Source organism: Perognathus longimembris, chromosome 2 (assembly GCF_023159225.1).
Source record: "Perognathus longimembris pacificus isolate PPM17 chromosome 2, ASM2315922v1, whole genome shotgun sequence".
In the NCBI taxonomy this organism is placed as follows: Eukaryota; Metazoa; Chordata; class Mammalia; order Rodentia; family Heteromyidae; genus Perognathus; species Perognathus longimembris.
Genome location: NC_063162.1, coordinates 58511353 through 58531493, shown reverse-complemented (window position 1 = coordinate 58531493; position 20141 = coordinate 58511353). Strand labels below are relative to the sequence as shown.

At 41.1% G+C, this 20141-nt stretch overlaps 2 protein-coding genes across 2 annotated transcripts in view; both read right to left on the bottom strand.

Annotated features, from left to right (window-relative positions):
* Bmpr1a (bone morphogenetic protein receptor type 1A) overlaps nucleotides 1–20141 on the bottom strand; it is a 129163-nt gene that overhangs the window by 99213 nt on the left and 9809 nt on the right. The window lies entirely within an intron of this gene.
* Nucleotides 9323–11675, bottom strand: LOC125346538 (cyclin-K-like). The gene is given in 2 exon segments (XM_048339199.1): nucleotides 9323–11429; nucleotides 11431–11675. Coding segments are annotated over 2 exon segments (1743 nt in total). The 5' UTR covers nucleotides 11587–11675; the 3' UTR covers nucleotides 9323–9842.

Sequence of the window (20141 nt, the reverse complement as noted above, 5' to 3'; positions counted from 1 at the left end):
TATCCTGTTGGGCCAGATCTAATAGCATGAGGCCCTAAAATCAGAGATCTTTTCTCCACTATGTTTATAAAGAGAAGGAAATGACAAAAGGTCAGAGAAATGAAGCCTTGTTGACCAAGAAGATAAGCAGACAGGCAGTTACAAACCAAGAGTGTGACAGACCTACAAAAGCTGGAAAGGGCAAAGAACCATAGTTCCCTGGAACTTCCAGAAAGGAATGCAGCCCTGAAGACACTTTCATCTTACCTTGGTGGACTAATGACATGAAGAACTGTAAGGAAATAAATTTGTGCTCTTAAAACCACTGTAGTTTATGGCAATTTGTTACAACAGCAAAAGAAAATTTGTATACTAACTATATATAAGTAATTGGCTGCTGTTTGGTATTCTAAATTAACTAATTATCATCGTATGCTATTTAAAAACCCATCTGTCAATAAGAAAATGTTTAATCCAAAAATCAGATATCCTGCTCCCTATACAAATAAAATGAAAATGCAGATAACCTTTCACTCTAATAACTGAATTGTGATCTGTTGCTTAAATATATTCTGGCCCACTGCTACACTTTTTAAAGTTTCCTTACCCCTCTCCTAGCAAGTCAAATGTGAATACAAAACACTGAAATTTCAAAACAGAACTGGCTAACTGGTTTGTGTCTGTGTCTATGTTTGTGTTTGTGCGTGCAAATCAAGAGAATGATGGAAGCACATAAATAGCTAGAAAGACTATCGTAAAAAGAATGGGATTAGTAAGGAGGGACAGAACACTTAAAATAAGGTAATAGGGCAGCGGGCTGTTGAACAGAATATGCAACTCTGTGTTGTTCAAATATATTGCTATGGAACTGTGCTAGGTGCCATAATAATGAGTATGATAATCCTTCACTTAGGTACTACTGTAATTCCATTTACACTGAGGAAACTGAGCAGAAAACAACAGTTACATAATTGAGCAAAGTCACACAGGTAAGAGTGACAAGGCCAGAACTCAAACCCAGGTATTTTCAGTTTCAATCCCCAGTAATGGCAAAATTAATTAATTTAAATAAATAGATTAATTTAAACAAATATTTCAACAGATGTTTGGGCTTCATTACTCACTTTACCAGCACACCATGTTGTTCCACACAGAATAATAAGCCTTCTATTTAGCTCTTTAATTCAAAACAGGAATACATTTACATAGAAAAAAAAAAACAACAAAACCTGTCATTTGGGCAGCCCTGCTATTTAAAACCTGGTTTACACTGACAGAACTTACCTAAGTAAGACTTACTATATATTATATGAGATACAAATCAGGAAATAATACTAGTAATTAGACACACTGCAATAATAATATAATAATATTACTACAGGGATGATAGGTACTGTTTCCTAACCTGTAAGAGATCTAAAGTTTTATTTTAATCAGCAGCTGTATAGATAGCTATTATTTTACCTAACCAAAAAGTCAAATTTTTATCCCCAAGGTAAAAACTAAATGTATAAGATGACAGCTGTTTAGCTATGATACTAGTTGCTGGTGATTCCCCCAAATATTTAAATCTTCTAAGTTAGAATGCTTGGAAAAACACTCTGTCAAGCATGTGTCCACAAAATTAAAACTGATAATAATGCTAGCCCAGTACAAGCTTATGTACATGTGTTTCTATTTATAACAAGAAGAGGATGATAATGCTGGTGATGCTGTCAGTCACAATTATTATCCTAAAATGCTATATATATAATAGTGATAATTAGAGGCTTCTGTAGATTGCTAAGCTATTTTTCAGTATTACAAAGATATTCTGGTTTTTGTCATTGCAGTTTTGATTCTCTCTGGAGTATTTGAAGTACAGCTCACAGACATGACTCCTACAAGTATTTCTCAAACAAGTGAACTTTTAAATATTTGCTTCTGCTGGGTTTGTTTTGTATTTTCTTTGTTGACATTTTGTGTAATTACAACTTTACAGCAACATGACCAGCATTTTTCCATGCTAGAACATGACCCACAAAAGTAGACTTAAGAGTGGTCTCCAAGCAGGGGGCAAAAATGGCTCACACCTACAATCCTAGCTACTCAGGAGACTGAGATCTGAGATGATAGTTAAATGTCAGCCAAGCAGTAAAGTTTGTGTGACTTTTCTTTTGTTGTTAGTTGTGGGACTTGAATGCAAGGCCTGGGTGCTGACCCTGAGCTCTTTTGCTCAAGGTTAGCACTCTACCACTTTGAGCCATAGCTCCACTTCCAGTTTTTGAGTGGTTAATTTAATTGGAGATAAAAGTCTCATAGGGACTTTTCTGCCTGGGTTGACTTTGAACTGTGATCCTCAGATCTCAGCCTCTTGAGTAGCTAGGGTTACAGGCATGATCCACCAGTGCCCAGTTGTCTTATCTCCAAATGCCATTAAAAGAAAGCTAGAAGTGAAGCTGTGGCTTAAGTGGTAGAGAGCTAGCCTTCAACACAAATGCTCAGGGACAGTGTCCAGGCCTACCCAAAGTTCAAGACCCAGAATCAGCAAGGAAGGAAGGAAGGAAGGAAGGAAGGAAGGAAGGAAGGAAGGAAGGAAGGAAGGAAGGAAGGAAGGAAGGAAGGAAGGAGGGAGGGAGGGAGGGAGGGAGGGGAGGGAGGGAGGGAGGGAGGGAGGGAGGGAGGGAGGGAGGGAGGGAGGGAGGGAGGGAGGGAAAGGACTCCAAATAAGCCCAATTCACTAAGAGCAACTTCTTCTAAACTTCTTTGTTAGCTAAATTTGGCCAAAAGACTCTCATTAGGGCACTGAATCCCACCTGACGTTTGTCATACCTCCTTCAATGTGGAATTAGATCAAACTCAGTGGAACACCCCATTCTGGCAATCCAGGAAAGGATCCTTCTAATTGGTAGCTAACTTTATATAAAACTTCAGATGCAAATGGTACAGAAAAAGTCATTCAAACAAGAGGGAAGTGTCCTCTGCTGAATACATGTTTTTAATTTTGATAAAGTCCATTTTGATGGCTTATGCTTCTGATGTCCTACCTAAGAAACTAATAGAAGGTCACAAGATTTATGCCTATGCTTTTATTCTATGAGTTTTATGGCTTTAGCTCTTATATTTAGGTCTTTGATCCATTTCGAGTTAATTCTGATACATGATATGAGGCAGAAGTCCAACTTCATTCTTTTGCAATTGGATATCCAGTTGTCCCAGGACTGTTCTCTTGGTTTTTGAGGCCCTTTTTATCTTGAGAATTTTTTTTCACTACAGAACACGTGAATGCATTCACTTAGGAGCAGGAACTAAGGAAGAAATATGCCATTTTTCTATATTAGATAAAAAGCCATGGTGGAAAGCAATATGAGAAACTGCTGGAGAGACTTGAACAATTTTAGTAAACAGCACATATTAAAGTTTGGGATCTGAAAATTAATTCACTTGAAACTACCGATGTGTTTAATGTATCTCTAGGAGTTGTCTCTTTCCCAGCTCCAAAACTAGTGTTGAATACTGTTCAACACACTACTTCTCAATCCTAGAAGTGAGAGTTTCACTTATGAACTTTTCTTAATATTTCAACCTGTATAAGTAATAAAATGAGACCAGGCTTAGGATGAATTAGAAAAAAAGAAGATGCCTACAAATTTTTCAGCCCGAAAAATTAGCCAAAGAGGAAAACTCATTTTCAACTCATTTAACAGTACTTTAATTCAATATATGCTTAAATTTAATTCAATATATGCTTAAACAGAATGGAATTCTTTTAAAACTTTTACTGTAAGAATAATTAGGACATTTAGCTCTGAGTCCTCTAGTTTACTTACCTCATGTCTAGCCTCCCTTGAAAACAAATCCTGGATTAGAAATACAGTCTGTAACCATGGATAAAAAGTTTTCAATCAACCCACAGTAACTCACTTTCCTCTAAAATGTTTTTAGTCAAATTCTTTTACCCCAAGACTGAGCCAATTTGTAACAATGCCTGCAAAATAGTTGTGCGATGTCCCCACATCACATACTGCTAGTCAGTGGGTATGCCATATAACCTGAGGGTTATATTTTCCATATCATTTGTTCATCTGTTGAAATGGGATCTCACTAAGTAGCCCAGACTGGCCTCGAACTCACAATTCTCCTGCTTCAGCCTCCTGATAACAGACCTACCAATATCTTCCCACGTCTTTAACTAGGATAACACATAGGGGGCACTCTTGCATGAAATGATTTTACTTCTTCTACCTTTTACTCCTAAATACTACCTTTTTTCAGATGGAAGCTACCATCTATATGGCCATATTTCACACTCTGTTGTTGCAGTGTTTATTTTATTGCTTTTTCTATGTAAAAGTTTATTCTTCCTCAAACTAAAATCAAAGTATCCAAACATTAGTGACCTCTTTCTGCACTGCAATGTTGTTCCTATCTAGTAATCACCAAATTTAAAGGTTGACATTATACCTATGTTCTTACTCAACTTATTTAATATTTTAATATGGTATCAACAATTCTACTTCACATAATTTTGCTCTGATTTGAGGTAACAGTCTAAAGGGTGAAATCAATCATGCAAACAATAAACAGTAGTTTGATTTAAATTCTAACTTCAGTGTAATTCACCAAAGGTCAATAGTATCTAGATATTTTAATTTTTATAAAGCCATATCACAAGCTTTAGACCAAGAAAGAAAACAAAAAGGGCAGATTGATAGGATAGTAAAAGTAGAAGAAAGGCTTTTATTTTATTTTTAATATATATATATAGTGTGTGTGCATGCACACACCAATGCTGGGGCTTGAAATCAGGGCATGGGCATTGTCCCTTAGTTTTTTTGTTTGGTTTGGTTTGGTTTTGCTCAAAGCTAGTGCTTCACTACTCAAGCCACAATTCCACTTCCAACTTGTTGGTGGTTAACCAAAGATAAGAATCTCCAGATTTCCCTGCCCAGGCTGACTTCAAACCACACTTCTCAGACCTCAGCCTCCTCAGATGTGAGCCACTGGCACCCAGCTTGTTTTTTATTATTCTTTTTCTTAAGTTATCTTTAAATATAGTTGTAAAAGGAGCTGCCATTTAATAAAGCAGTTTATGAATGCAATGCATCTTGATCAGTGTCATCCCTGTCAAAATTCTCACTGTCCCTCTTCTGGTTTTTAATATTCTTGATCAAGGAGAGGTCATCTTAAGCATGTGTAGTAGGCTGTTGGTCACATTTGTCTGAGGCTAGCCCTGGACTACTATCCTCCTACCTATACCTCCTGAAAAGCTGGAATTTCAGCCGTGAACCACTATGTCTTGCAGAAAGTAAATAATTTTTCTTACATTTTGTGCTGTTTCTAAAAAAATAATAACAATTTTTCTTAGTAGGACTTGGGTTTGAACTAAAGGCTTTGTAATTCGTAGGCAACTACTCTACTACCTGAGCCCTCTAGCTATCTGAAAAAAAAAAACTAAAGCAAAAAGAGGGTTATAGCCACGGTTCATGTGGTAGAGTGCCTACCTAGCAAGGATAAAACCCTCAATTCAAACTTCTGGACTACCAAAAAAATAAATAATTGAAAACAGGATCTCAAAGATGTGTTTGCGGGCTGGGGATATGGCCTAGTGGCAAGAGAACTTGCCTCGTATACATGAGGCCCTGGGTTCAATTCCCCAGCACCACATATACAGAAAATGGCCAGAAGTGGCGCTGTGGCTCAAGTGGCAGAGTGCTAGCCTTGAGCAAAAAGGAAGCCAGGGACAGTGCTCAGGCCCTGAGTTCAAGGCCCAGGACTGGCCAAAAAAACAAAAACAAAACAAAGATGTGTTTGTACTCAGTGCAACACTATGCTCAACAGACAAGATGTAGAATCAAAATAAAGGTCCACCAACAGATGAATGATAAAACACACACACACACACACACACACACACACACACACACACAAAGAAATACTGAGTATTTAAAAAAGAAAATCATGTCACATACTACAACATGGATAACCCATGAAAGCTTTACATGAGGTATTTAAAGTAATCAAACTCAAACACAGAAAATAGAATGGTGGCTGTCATGTGTATGGAGAAGGAAATATAAAACTATTTAATAGTTACTAAATTTAAGTCAGACAAGATGAAAACGTTCTATAATCTGTTATACAACCACGTGTGTATAACTATCAACACTGTGTTGTACACCTAAAATTGTTAACCCAGAAATTTTATGTTGTTAGGGTTTTTTTTAACCATATTTTTTAAAAGTAGGGAGTAAGATGGATTTAACCAATATAAGGGTTTCTCAACTAAGCACTAGAGCAATAAAGGCAAAGGAAAGTACAAAAGAGGGCTGGGGATATGGCCTAGTGGCAAGAGAGTTTGCCTCATATACATGAGGCCCTGGGTTCGATTCCCCAGCACCACATATACAGAAAATGGCCAGAAGTGGCGCTGTGGCTCAAGTGGCAGAGTGCTAGCTTTGAGCAAAAAGAAGCCAGGGACAGTGCTCAGGCCCTGAGTCCAAGGCCCAGGACTAGCCGGAAAAAAAAAAAAATGTACAAAAGAACTAGTATCTTCTGGTGTGAATCAAATATCCTGGTAGAGATAGGGACCCTGGCCTCAGAAAGTTCAAGGAGGTCCTTGAACTCAGAATCTTTACTTTTGCTGACCATAACTAAACTTTTTCTTTAATTATGAGAGTAGGCAGGATTCACAATAGCACTAACAACTTCTGTGATTTTTTTTTTTTTTGCCAGTCCTGGGCCTTGAACTCAGAGCCTGAGCACTGTCCCTGGCTTCTTTTTGCTCAAGGCTAGCACACTGCCACTTGAGCCACAGCGCCACTTCTGGCCGTTTTCTGTATATGTGGTGCTGGGGAATTGAACCCAGGGCCTCATGTATACAAGGCAAGCACTCTTGCCACTAGGCCATATCCCCAGCCCTTCTGTGATTTTTTTTTTAACTTTCTTTTTTTTTGGCCAGTCCTGGGCCTTAGACTCAGGGCCTGAGCACTGTCCCTGGCTTCTTCCCGCTCAAGGCTAGCACTCTGCCACCTGAGCCACAGCGCCCCTTCTGGCCATTTTCCATATATGTGGTGCTGGAGAATGGAACCGAGAGCTTCATGTGTAGGAGGCAAGCACTCTTGCCACTAGGCCATATTCCCAGCCCCAACTTCTGTAATTTTGTAACCAAAGAAATCAGATATTCCAGTATGGAGATTCCTCAAAAAACTGAAAAAAATTAACTACTCTAGCTATAGTGATCCCACCTCTGGGCATTTATCTGAAAGACTATAGAGCGGGAAAAGGTTTAGATACTAGATGTGCAGCAGACAAGGGCCTAATATCTAAATACATTTAGAGCTTAAAAAACTAGGGGCTGGGGATATATGGCCTAGTGGCAAGAGTGCTTGCCTCGTATACATGAAGCCCTGGGTTCAATTCCCCAGGACCACATATACAGAAAACGGCCAGAAGTGGCGCTGTGACTCAAGTGGCAGAGTGTTAGCCTTGAGCAAAAAGAAGCCAGGGACAAGTGCTCAGGCCCTGAGTCCAAGCCCCAGGACTGGCAAAAAACAAAAACAAAAACAAAAACAAAAACAAAACTAAACCTTCCCCAAAAACAAATCCTCAAAAAAAACAACAACCCAATTAATAAATGGACTACAGATTTAAAGAGAGACTTCTCAGAAGAAGTAAGAATGGTAATGAAGAGATGTTCAACTTCTCTGGCCATAAAGGAAATACAAATCAAAACAATATTGAGATTCTACCTCACTCCAGTTAGAATGGCCATTATCAAGAAAACTAACAATAACAGAGGCTAGTGGAGATGTGGCCAAAAGGGAATACTACTACCCTATTCATGGAAATGTAAACTTGTTTAACCTCGCTGGAAAGCAGTATGGGAGTTCTAAACATAGAGCTTCCCTATGACCCAGCAATTCCAATCCTGGACATTTATCCAATTTGCCACAAAACAGGTCACACTAAAACTATCAGCACAACCATGTTCATTGCAATATTTTTACCATAGCCAACATATGGAATCAATCCAGATGCCCCTCAGTGGACAAATGGGTCAAGAAAATGTGGTATTCACAATGGAATTGTATGCTTCTGTTAGGAAGAATGGTATTGCTTCATTCATAAGGAAATGGAAAGACCTGGAAAAAAGAAAATTAAGTCAGATCCAAAGTATAGGGTGCATGGTTTCTTTCATTTGTAGTCATTAGACTGTGCCTATGTATCTACACATAAACACAATGGATGGTAAAAGACCAAAAAAACTACACTTGGACATGATGATACAGGACTCTAAACTTTCACACAGTGAGACCAAAGGAGGATGTTTTAGGAGAGGATCACAAAGGCTCAATAGCTATTTGCATACTATCATATAAAATGATGCTTATCAAAACAAATTCCAAGAAATGGAAACAAGAGGATTTTTATTTTACTTTTTCTGATTTGTTTTTGTTTTTCCCTTTTTGTCCCTCTTTTTGACTTCTGTACTTTCTGTCTTGTCTGTAGGTTTGTCTGTTTGGGGGAAGCTAAAGGGAAGCACAGAAATAGTGGGACAAAGGGTGAACTAATTTAGCAGTGATACTCATTTGACACTGTTAAAAATGAGCTATACAACTTGGGGGAGAAAGGGTTGGGGAGGAAAAATAATTGGTAGGGAAGAGGTGGACAGTGTTCAAAAGAAATGTACTCATTACCTGACTAATGTAACTATAACCCATTTGTACATCAATACACCTATATAATTTTTTTTAAAGAACATTTTGGAGCTGGAGGAGATAAGCAGTACAAGTACCTGCTTGGCAAGTATGAAGCCCTAAGCTCAAAATCCCAGTGCCACCAAAAAAAAAAAAAAAAAACAGACAAGGAAAAAAACAAAACACACTTCAAAACATTGGACATTTCTGTTGAGGTATGAAGAAAACTAGAAGCCTCATCTAATGGACAAAATTTTTGTGTTTGTCTGGGTCCTGGGGCTTGAACTCAGAGCCAAAGTGAAGTCCTTGAGCTTTCTCTGCTCAAGGCTAGCATCCTACCACCTGAGCTACAACTCCACTTCTGGCTTTTTGTTGTTGTTGTTGTTAACTGGAGATAAGAGTCCTGCCAACTTCAATGCCTGGGTTGGCTTTGAACCATGATCCTCAAATCTCAATCTCCAGAGTAGACAGGATTACAGGTATGAGCCACCAGCACCCAGCTAGTACTGTTCATTTAGTGGAAAATATTTTAGTAGTTGGTTTTGCAGTATCACTTAGATGGCTTTCTTTTTTTCTTTTTCAGGACTGATTTTATTTGGATAACTGACTGAAGGAGTCTCATTTGTAACCAAGATGGAATTCACAGTATGCTGATAATATTCACACTTAAAAAATATATCTTTATGTACAGGAATTTGCAAATAGATGTAAACATACATTACTTTCCAAGTACACCGCTCCCCAACTCCCTGGAGGAAAAAGAAACGAGCCACCCCGTGAGGCGACAAAGGATGCGGACACCGACAGCGCCAAGAGTGGTTCACCTACGGGCGTCACGGGCGAACGTCACTGAACAAGAGGACAACAGCTCAGCTTTGGATGGAGGTGGACGACTGAACATGGGTTTCCAGGAAAGATAGGCACTGATTTCTAGAAGGAATTCACTCCTTACTGAAGCTCTTTATGGAGCCAATGTGGCTGGCTAACATCTCATAATAGAAAGTAACCCGGTGCAGGGCTCGGGTGCCCTCCAGGTGTGAGGAAGGACCCCAATCTCACCCTGCCTCCCACACGGCAACTGCCTAGCATTATCCAAGGGACCCTGCTGCTTACCCACTGAAACTACTCCAAGTTGATTAGAAAAAAAAAAAAAAAGGTAAAAAACAAGGGGAAAAAGGTGTCAGGTTATCTCATCCAGGCTGCGCGCCCCAGCCCCCCCCCCACGGGCGGCATGCCGGGAGGGGGGATGGGTGGGGGTACAGGTGGCTGTCCTCCAGGGGGGACAGCAGGGGGTGGGTAGCTAGCTGGTGGCAGACCCAGGCCTGGAGGAGGGTGGGGTGGGACTGCATGGGTGGGGGGCAGGCGTGGGGGCGGAGGTGGGAAGTTGGGGTTGTAGGTAGGTGGAGGTGGGTAGCCTGGAGTAGGAGGGGGAATGGTGGGTGGGGGGAAGGAAGCAGGGGGAGGGGGCACAGGTGGCGGGGGAGGGTTGGGAAGGTAGACATGGGGATGGTAGGGCAGGTGGGTGGGTGGGCCGTAGGCCGGGGGCAGGGCACCGTAGGAGGGGCCCTCCGTTTTCATCGTGGACTGCAGGCTCTGGTAGCCCTCCCCAGACATGTAGGAGCTGGTAGTGGACATGCCAGTCATGTAGCTGGACGGGGGTGGGGGCGGGGGCCGGTGTGACAGCGGCGGCGGCTGGTGCACCGGGGCCGGGTGGGCCAGAGGAGGAATCTGCACTTTGGGGAGGTCACTGGGGTCCACTGGGCCGGGGGGTTCGGCCTCGCCTAAGGCAGCGGCAAGCAGAGGCTTCCGGTCTGGAGGGGGGTGGGCCGGAGGCAAGGGCGGGTGAGGGGTCTCAAGCTTGGGGATTTTAGGTGGCGGTGGTTCTGCTGCTTTGTTCTCTTCTTTGGGAGAAACAACCACGGCGCGCGTGGCCTGCCGGGGCGGGCTGGGCTGCAGGGACGGCTTCTTGGGCTGCTGGGTGGCTGGCTGCGGCGGAGCTGACTGCTGGGAGTCTTTCTGCGGGGACGGGACAGGCACGGAGCCCTGCGCAGGCTGTGACGGTTGTCCTGGTGGCACTTGCGGTGTAGGCTGGAAAGAGGGGGGCTGCTGGAGCGGATGGGGGGTGTGATGTGGCATCTGCTGCTTCCCTTGCGAGTAAAGGTCCAGGATTTGGTGGCAGATGTCTTCCAAAACGTCAACAGGGACATCTTGAACAAACTGCTCCCACCATCGCCGGTACATGGGTTTGGAGGTCCATTCTTGTATTTCAAATTTACACAAACGTCCTGCAAGATGCATCACTGCTACTGCTAGGATCTCCGGTTCCCACTGCAGTGACAAGGTGGTGCACAGACTGTCATTTACAAATGTCCATGCCATTTGAACCAGCTTTTGAATTTTGTTTTTATCACTTTTGAGCTGTTTTGCATATTTGAGGAGGAACTGGTATGGATGCTCTACCTGTAAATCAAACTTAATGGTCTGCAGTAAGATTCTTTCCAGAACCATTACTTCTTCCTTTGGGTCATCTCCAAACTGGCCAAATTGCACATCGTTTAATAAGCTGCGAGCTGTTTTGTGGATATCTTTGCATTTTTTTGGTGTTTCTTCTACTTTTCCAGCCAGAAAGAGACAACAGGCTCCTGTCACATATCTTGGGAATTGCTTGAAGGAATGAAACATATAGAAGCGATGAAAATAAATTATTCCAGTTGCCAGAGTGTCATAGTGGAGCCCCAACCGTGTGCCCACGTCGAAGATGAACCGAGCCCCCCTCTTGGCGGTACCGGGTCTCTGTGGCTGGATGGAGTCCTTCAAGCTGTGAGGGCGTATGAGCCAAGTCCTTCTTATCCCAGTACCAACATGGTTTGGTGTGGTCCAGGTTTGCTGACGTTACTGAAGGTCTGGAATTTTCTTTGTTCTCCTTCATTTATTGAAGTAGGCTTGTTCTTTCTAAAAGGTTCTCTGAAAATGGTAGGAATCCCCGCCTCGCCTCAGGAAGCCCCTCAGCGACCTCTCTCCTTGCTGACGGCGGCCATCTTGAATGGCTTTCTTAATCTTTATCAGGTTAAGAAAGTTTCCTCTTTTTCTAACTTATAGACTTCTGAAGATCAAATCATCCTTAAAACTCTAGGCTAGCTTTAAAAATTATTTGATTCAACTTGTAGGATCTTACTTTGCATTTTAAATGTTAGATAATACATGAGAATAACATGTTTTCTTTCCTTTTATTTAGTTTGGGGAAGGATGGGAATGCCCTCCTGATCTGACTTTACCAGAATGGTTATCGCTAGCTTCAAAAAACATCTTGTGGGGCTGGGAATATGGCTTAGCGGTAGAGTGCCTGCCTTGCATGCATGAAGCCCTGGGTTAGATTCCTCAGCACCACATACACAGAAAAAGCCAGAAGTGGCACTGTGGCTCAAGTGGTAGAGTTCTAGCCTTGAGCAAAAAGAAGCCAGGGACAGTGCTCAGGCCCTGAGTCTAAGCCCCAGGACTGGCAAAAAACAAAAACAAAAAAAAACCCACAAACAACAAAAAACATCTTGTTCTTGCCTTTGCAAATCTATGTGAGATAAGAAACACCAATTATTTTTTAATTCTTATTTTAAAAAACTGGCCCTTTTAAAGGACAGATTTTTTGTTTGTTTTACTTCTTTACCAACTACTTGCTAAACTAAATCTTTTCCACTTTAACTGACAATCAGTCTTGGCCAATGGCTCAAGATGATCACAGAATACTGACAAAGAGGAAAGCAAACACATCTGCTACAGCAACAGTGTCACACATTTACTAACCACTTTTACTACTACTACTTCTGATGTATAATTTAGTAATATTGATTCAGCTCTGAAGATATAAACAGGAAATCTAAATTTAACCCCCAAAAGTGATGTTACTTTCAGAAAAGAATCTGAGGAGCTCCTAGGAAATGGGAGCACTTTTAAAATATGAATCAAATGCATGTTGTACAATTTTTAAAGTACATATAATTATTGACAAAACCATATGCTCAATTCATTTAAAAATGTTTTCCTTTCAAAATTTCTTTTGCTATTTCTGCAACAGAACACTTATGAGTAAAAAATGCACAGATGCCCAGCAGATGTATAATTTCAGTGTTTAGATTCTCCTCTTTCTAGCTTCCTTTTGCTAGAGGTTTTAGATTTTCATTTCCATCTGGTTGTTGACCTTCATCAGTTTAGGTTCTACTCCCACCAAATCTTTCTTATTCTATTTTAAACCATTATTACAGAACAACACATAGAATTTGAAACATCTTAACTCTTAAAACTTGCACAGCTGAGAAGGAGAGAGAGAAAGAAGGCACAGAAGGGAGGGAAGGAAGGAGTGTAAAAAAAAAACCACAACTGTTTAACTAGAACTGGCAGCCACGTTTTGAAAACTTTCTATTTAAAATATCTCTGAATTTCAAGTTTCTTACAATTTGAGTTCATATATCCAGACATACTGCATGAATAAAAAGTTCAGCTTTACTCACTTTATTTTCTCAAATTCTTATCTGACAGTAGAAACATTAAAAAAAAGGTTTTTATTTTTTTAACTTAAAAGTGTTTTTACTGAAGTACTTACAGATATTATTTTTTAGTAGTGTATGAGGGTTTTTTTTACTTTTTCCTTGGGGTTTGACTATGAGTTTTCAATTTGTTCTGTTACCATTACTTTTTTAATCACTGGGGGGAAAAATGTTTTTCTTATTTATACCAGTACTGGGGCTTGAACTTGGCCTTTTCCTTTCATTAGCACTCAAATTTAGTTTTCTGCGGGTTTGTCGGCTGTGAGGCTTCAACTCGGGAACTGGGTGCTGTTCCTGGCTTCTTTTTTTTTTTTTTCTCAAGGCTAGCACTCTGCCACTTGAGCCACAGCGCCACTTCTGGCTGTTTTCTACATATGTGGTGCTGGGGAATAGAACCCAGGGCTTGCCACTAGGCCATATTCTCAGCCCTCCCTGAGCCTCTTTGTGCTCAAGGCTAGTGCTCTATCACTTGAGCCACAGTGCCACTTCCAGTTTTTGAGTGGTTAATTGTTCTTCCTGGCTGGCTTTGAATTGCAATCCTCAGATTTCAGCCTCCTGAGTAGCTAAGATTACAGGTATGAGCCACCAGCACCAGGCTCCTTCTTTCTTTTTTTTTGCCGGTCATAAGGGGGGGCTTATAAAGGGGACTGGGAATATGGCCTAGCGGTAAAGTGCTTGCCTCATATACATGAAACCCTGGGTTCGATTCCTCAGCACCACATATTATAGATAAGGCCAGAAGTGGCGCTGTGGCTCAAGTGATTAGAGTGCTAGCCTTGAACAAAAAGAAGCCAGGACAGTGCTCAGGCCCTGAGTTCAAGGCCCAGGACTGGAAAAAACAAAACAAAAACTGCTCATAAAGGGGCTTCATTTTCAGTGGTAGAGGTAGTAGTTTTCATCTTTTTCTTATGCTGTCTCAGAGTATATTTGAAATGCATTCTAAGAAAACAATACAAATAACAACTATTACACAAACATCTATCGAATATCTCAACTGAACATATATACCAAACCTCAGCTGGCTTCAAACTGCAATCCTCAGATCTCAGCTTCCTGAATAGCAAGAATTACAGGCACTAGTGACTGGTGCCCAGGTACAATGAATCTTTCTGAGGATTACATAAATTTATGTTAAGATCTAAAATATGGTTAGGCTTGAGCCATGGTGCAAGGAAGTACACCAGTAAAGAAGGGTATGGTTTGTATTTTATTAGGGAGGGATGAGGAAGACTACAATGAGCTGAGCACTTTTTCACTGTGGTTATTCCCACTTCCCTGGCTAATAGTGACTATATTTTCTGTATTAAAGACAACCAAATGATGGCTTTTCTTCTGGAGATAAAAAGATTCTTTAATAACTGAGGGGCTAGGGACACTGCCATTTTTCCCACCTAAAGATCTTCAGCTCAATTCTCCACTCTCCCTCCCTCCCCCTCTTCTCTCCCCCTTTTGCCATTACTGGGATTTCAACTCAAGAGTTTCACTCTTGCTGAGTTTGCTCACTCAGCTGGTGCTCTATCATGTGAACCACACCTCCAGCCCAGCTTGTTGCTTGTTTTTTGGAGATGGAGTTTTCTGCCTCAGCTTCAAACCGTGATCCTTCAGATCTCAGCCTCTGCAGTCACTAGGATTATAGGTGTGAGCCAATGGTGTCAGGTTCACCCTCTTCTATTTTTGCTCCCTTCTCCAGTAGAGCCCTCCCTCAAAAGGCTAAAGCCTGGTTCCATCCAAGATTACCCACCTGAACTAAAATTCAAACTAAATATGTATTGTTATTCTACTACCATTCCCTCTGTCTACACTCACATTTCTATCTAGTGTCCTTTGTTCCTTGCTCAAACAGACACAAACCAGTCAGCAGCACAGTGATTATTGGAATGGTAACAAAATGTTCCACTCCATTTTTTTGCTAGTCCTCCAGGACTGGGCTCTCTTACATCTTCTTACTGAGACTCTTAGAGAATCTCTTGCCCGCAAGGGCAAGAGAAGGGAGAGATACCTACACCACTCTACATCAGGCAAACCAGACACTACACAGTGATTCTGCCACACCTTACTAAGCTCTGGAAAGCATTCTGTGATTGGGCCTTTCTTCAGAACATGGTCTCTTGAACGTCATTTTATACTTTCTTTGAGTTCCTCGTCACCCATTTTGAGATGACAAATGCAGTCTGTTTACTTCTCATACTTGTTGACCTCGGTAGGACAATTAGTCTCAGAAACTTGATGTACAAAAAAGGACAAGCAACAAAATCTCTCATATCAATTTGCCAGTGCTTGATAATACATGAAAAGTACTTTGAAAATACCAATGTGATTATTAATAATGTAAACAAAAGTAGTGCACATTTTAGAAGAATTAAGTTTAAATTTGAAGGATAAAACTTTACCCAAGCTATTTCTTTCACAAATATGTATCATAACTAGCATTAATTAAGCTATTACATAGCAAGCACTGTTAAATGCTCAATTACACTCACTCATCTACTCCTCAGAGTACCCTGTGAGAAAGGACCACTATTATCTCCATTTTCCATTTGAGAAAATAAAGTTAAAGAGTTTAACTACTCTGCTGAAGGTCACAAACCTAGTAAACAGTACAAGGTACATAATACAATAAGTATACAGCAGACAAAACACAGAAATAGCCAAGACTTAATTAACCCTTTTAGGTACTTCATATCCAGATTAATGGGAAATCACTTCAATCATTATCAGGATTTCTTTATTCTTTTAAGAAATGAGTAACCAGCCAAGGACCAATGACTCATACCTATAACCCTATCTTTTTTTTTTTTTTCCTGCCAGTCCTGGGGTTTGCACTCAGGGCCTGAGCACTGTCCCTGGCTTCTTTTTGCTCAAGTCTAGCAATCTACCACTTGAGCCACAGGGCCACTTCCGGCTTTTACTATATATGTGGTGCTGAGGAATCAAACCCAGGGCTTCATGCATACAAGGTGAGCACTTTACCACTAGACCATATTCCCAGCTCCAACCGTATCTATTTAGATGGCTGACATCTAAGAATCATGGTTCAAAGCCTGCCCTGACAGGGAAGTCCTTGAGACTCTTTATCTCTCATAAATCTTCAAAGTAGAAATGTGGCTCAAGTGATGCTGACCTGAAGTAAGAAAGCTCAGAGATGATGCCTAGGCCCTGAGTTCAAGCCTCAGGACCTGGACAGAAAAAAGTGTGTACTGCCTTTGTATAAAATTTAACTTAAATGAATGACTTTATTTATTTTTGCTGGCCTTACGACTTGAACTCAGGGCCTGGGCACTATCCCTGAGCCTCTCTGTACTCAAGGCTAATTACTTGAGTCCCGGCTCCACTTCTAGATTTATTTATTTTTGATAGTTAATTGGAGATAACTAATGCTCTACCACTTTGAGCCACAGTGCCACTTTCAGTTTTCTGAGTAGTTATGAGAGGAAGGAGTCTCACGGACTTTTCTGCCTGGGCTGGCTTTGAACTGTGATCCTCAGATCTCAGCCTTCTGGGTAGCTAAGATTACAGGTATGAGCCACCAGCACCTAGCTACATGAATGACTTTTATCTCATCAGTTCTTCTCAATGCTGTGACCAGAAGAACCTGTAAAACTCATTATCCCATGCAAATAGATAAGATGCTACAGAAAAAATAGGAAGAAGGGAATAGCCTTAAAACAAATGAAGGCTTAGTCAATTAAGAGTCAAATTATTATACCATTGCATTAATGGAAACCATTAGGGCCTGGATGCTGTCCCTGAGGTTTTCTGTTGTTGTTTGTTTGTTTGTTTTTGCTAAAGGCAAGTGCTTTCTACCACTTGAGCCACAGCCCCACTTCTAGCTTTATTTATTTATTTATTTTTGGTAGTTAATTGGAGATGAGAGTCTCAGACTTTCCCACCTGAGTTGGCTTCAAACTGCAATCCTCTGATCTTAAGTCTCTTGATTAGCTAGGATTATAGGCATGAGCCACTGGTGCACAGCCTGACTCTGGTTCCTTATATCTAAAACATTTTTATTAAACTTAAGAAAGTTGACCTTGCTTCCCCTTACAGCAATTGCCAGAAAATAAGAAAAAAATCATATCAATCTAGCAAAAACTTCTTTCTGACCCACTTAATGTTCAATAATAGGTGCCTAAGAATTACATAAAAGATTACCGAAGGTGGGCACCAGTGGCTCATGCCTGTAATCCTAGCTACTCAGGAGACTGAGATCTCAGGATCATGGTTCTAACCCAGCCTGGGCAGTAAAGTCCATGAGACTCTTATCTCCAATTAACCACCAGAAAACTGAAAGTGGTGCCCAGGCCCTGAATTCAAGCTCCCAAGTCCCACAACTGGAAGGGGAGGGGGAGAGGAGAGGCAGAAGAGAGAGGAGGAAAGGGGAGGGGAGAGGAAGCGAAAGGAGGAGGGGATAGAGAGAGGAAAGGAGGGCAGGAAGGAGGGAAGGAGGGAGGGAGAGAGGGGAAGAGAGAGAGAGAGAAAGAAAGAAAGAAAGAAAGAAAGAAAGAAAGAAAGAAAGAAAGAAAGAAAGAAAGAAAGAAAGAAAGAAAGCAAGCAAGCAAGCACGCGCACACACTTGGGTCCCATGGGTACAAGGTTACAAGAAGATCACCAATGAAAAAAGAGCAAATGTTCAGAATGCATAGAATTCAGCATAGTACTGAGGGTGTTTGGTTCATTTTTCCTATAATGTTGCACAACTTCCAATAAAGACATTTCAACAAATCCAAATTTTTCACTTCATCGCGTATGTCAAGTGACTAATTTGTTATGTATTTAAGATTCTTCTGATAATTCTTCATACACTTGTCCCTCCTCCCCGCTCCCTCCCCCGCCCCCCCCCCTGCCCAGCCATAGAGCTTGAACTCAGAACCTGGGTGCTGTCCCTGAGCTGTTTTTATTGGTGTTTTGCCAGTCCTGGGGCTTGGGACTCAGGGCCCCACTGAACACAGTACCTGGCTTCTTTTTGCTCAAGGTTAGCACTCTACCTCTGAGCCACAGTGCCACTTCCAGCTTTTTCTGTTTATGTGTTGCTGAGGGATCAAACCAAAGGCTTCATGCATTCTAGGCAAGCACTCTACCACTAAGCCACATTCCCAGCCCCACCTGAGCTGTTTTTCTCAAGGTTAGTACTCTTATCAGTTTGAGCTACAGAGCCACTTCCAATTTTCTGGTGGTTAACTAGAGATAAGAGACTTTCCTGCCTAGTCTGGCTCTGAACAGTGATCCTTAGATCTCAGCTCTCTGAGTAGCTAGGATTACAGGTGTGGGTCAGGGGCTGAGAATATGGCCTAGTGGCAAGAGTGCTTGTCTTGCATACATGAAGCCCTGGGTTCGATTTCTCAGCACCACATATATAGAAAATGGCCAGAAGTGGTGCTGTGGCTGAAGTGACAGAGTGCTAGCCTTGAGCAAAAAAGAAGCCAGGGACAGTGCTCAGGCCCTGAGTCCAAGGCCCAGGACTGGCAAAAAAAAAAAAAAAGGAAAAACTACAGACGTGGATCACAGGTAACTGGTTCTTCATATACCTTTTTTTTTTCTTTTGCCAGTCCTGGGGCTTGTGACTCAGGACCTGAGCACTGTCCCTGGCTTCTTTTTGCTCAAGGCTAGCACCCTGCCAACTTGAGCCACAGCGCCACTTTTTCTATGTATGTGGTGCTGAGAATTGAACCTAGGGCTTCATGTATATGAGGCAAGCATTTACCACTAGGCCATATTCCCAGCCCCTCTTCATATACTTTTACTGGCTGATTTTTTGAAAAATGTACACATTAAGAACTTTACAAAAATTTCCAGAAAGAGAGAGAGGAGTGGGGGGGGGGGTAGGAACAACAACAAGAAATTTAAGTCCTATCATTTCTACCCAGGAACTTCCTTTAGGTAGAAATCTAATATACTTTTAATAAAATACAAAAATATAAAATATTCTATGCTCACCCCAAATTTTAGATTAGCTTTAGTATATTTTTTAATGCAAACTAGGTTTCTGGAATTAACCTTTTTATCTAAAAAAAAAAAAAAACTTGGTCAGGGAATGTGGCTTAGCGGTAGAGTGCTTGCCTAGAGTGCATGAATACACATATGACAGTATCACAATTATGAACGCCTAACTTCAAAACTGAAACTCTACTTTTGTTCCCCAGTCCTAACAACAAAAATATCTACACCTGCAACATTTTGAATATTTCTCCTAAGTCTTTTTTAAAAAATGGCTCAAAAAAGGATACAAGAAAGCAGGGTAGGAAAAGAACCCCACTGGTCATAATCCAGTTTCTTTGTTACTTGCTAGGACTGCCAATTCAGTGATGTCATCAGGAGCAAAAGCATAATATGACCTGCAATTTAAGCATCTAACTGTTTCACATTAAAGTAACGGATATTGTTTTCTTTTTAGCAGAGAAAAGTCTTAAAGTTAACCAAGCTCCTTTACTTTTTAAGACAAATAGCAAAGTAGATGAGTATATGGTAACCAATACTGCACATCTACTTTGTAGTAGACTAGTACTAAACTTTTTTTACATAAAACTAGAAGCCAAGCTTAATCATTCTGCTGATTCTCTATAATTCTTCCCCAAATTAACCACAATAAATACATATATTACTTTTTTTTTTTTTTTGGCCAGTCCTGGGCCTTGGACTCAGGGCCTGCGCACTGTCCCTGGCTTCTTCCCGCTCAAGGCTAGCACTCTGCCACCTGAGCCATGGCACCCCTTCTGGCTGTTTTCCATATATGTGGTGCTGGGGAATCATGTGTAGGAGGCAAGCACTCTTGCCACTAGGCCATTTCCCCAGCCCCATATATTACTTTTATAGTTTTTAAATTGTAGGTAAAAATTGTTAACTTGTAAACTATTAAATTACTCCTGGTTGTTTGTGGCTTACACCTGTAAATCCTATCTACTCAGGAGGTTGAGATATAAGGATCACAATTCAAAGATGTAAGCACCACAGT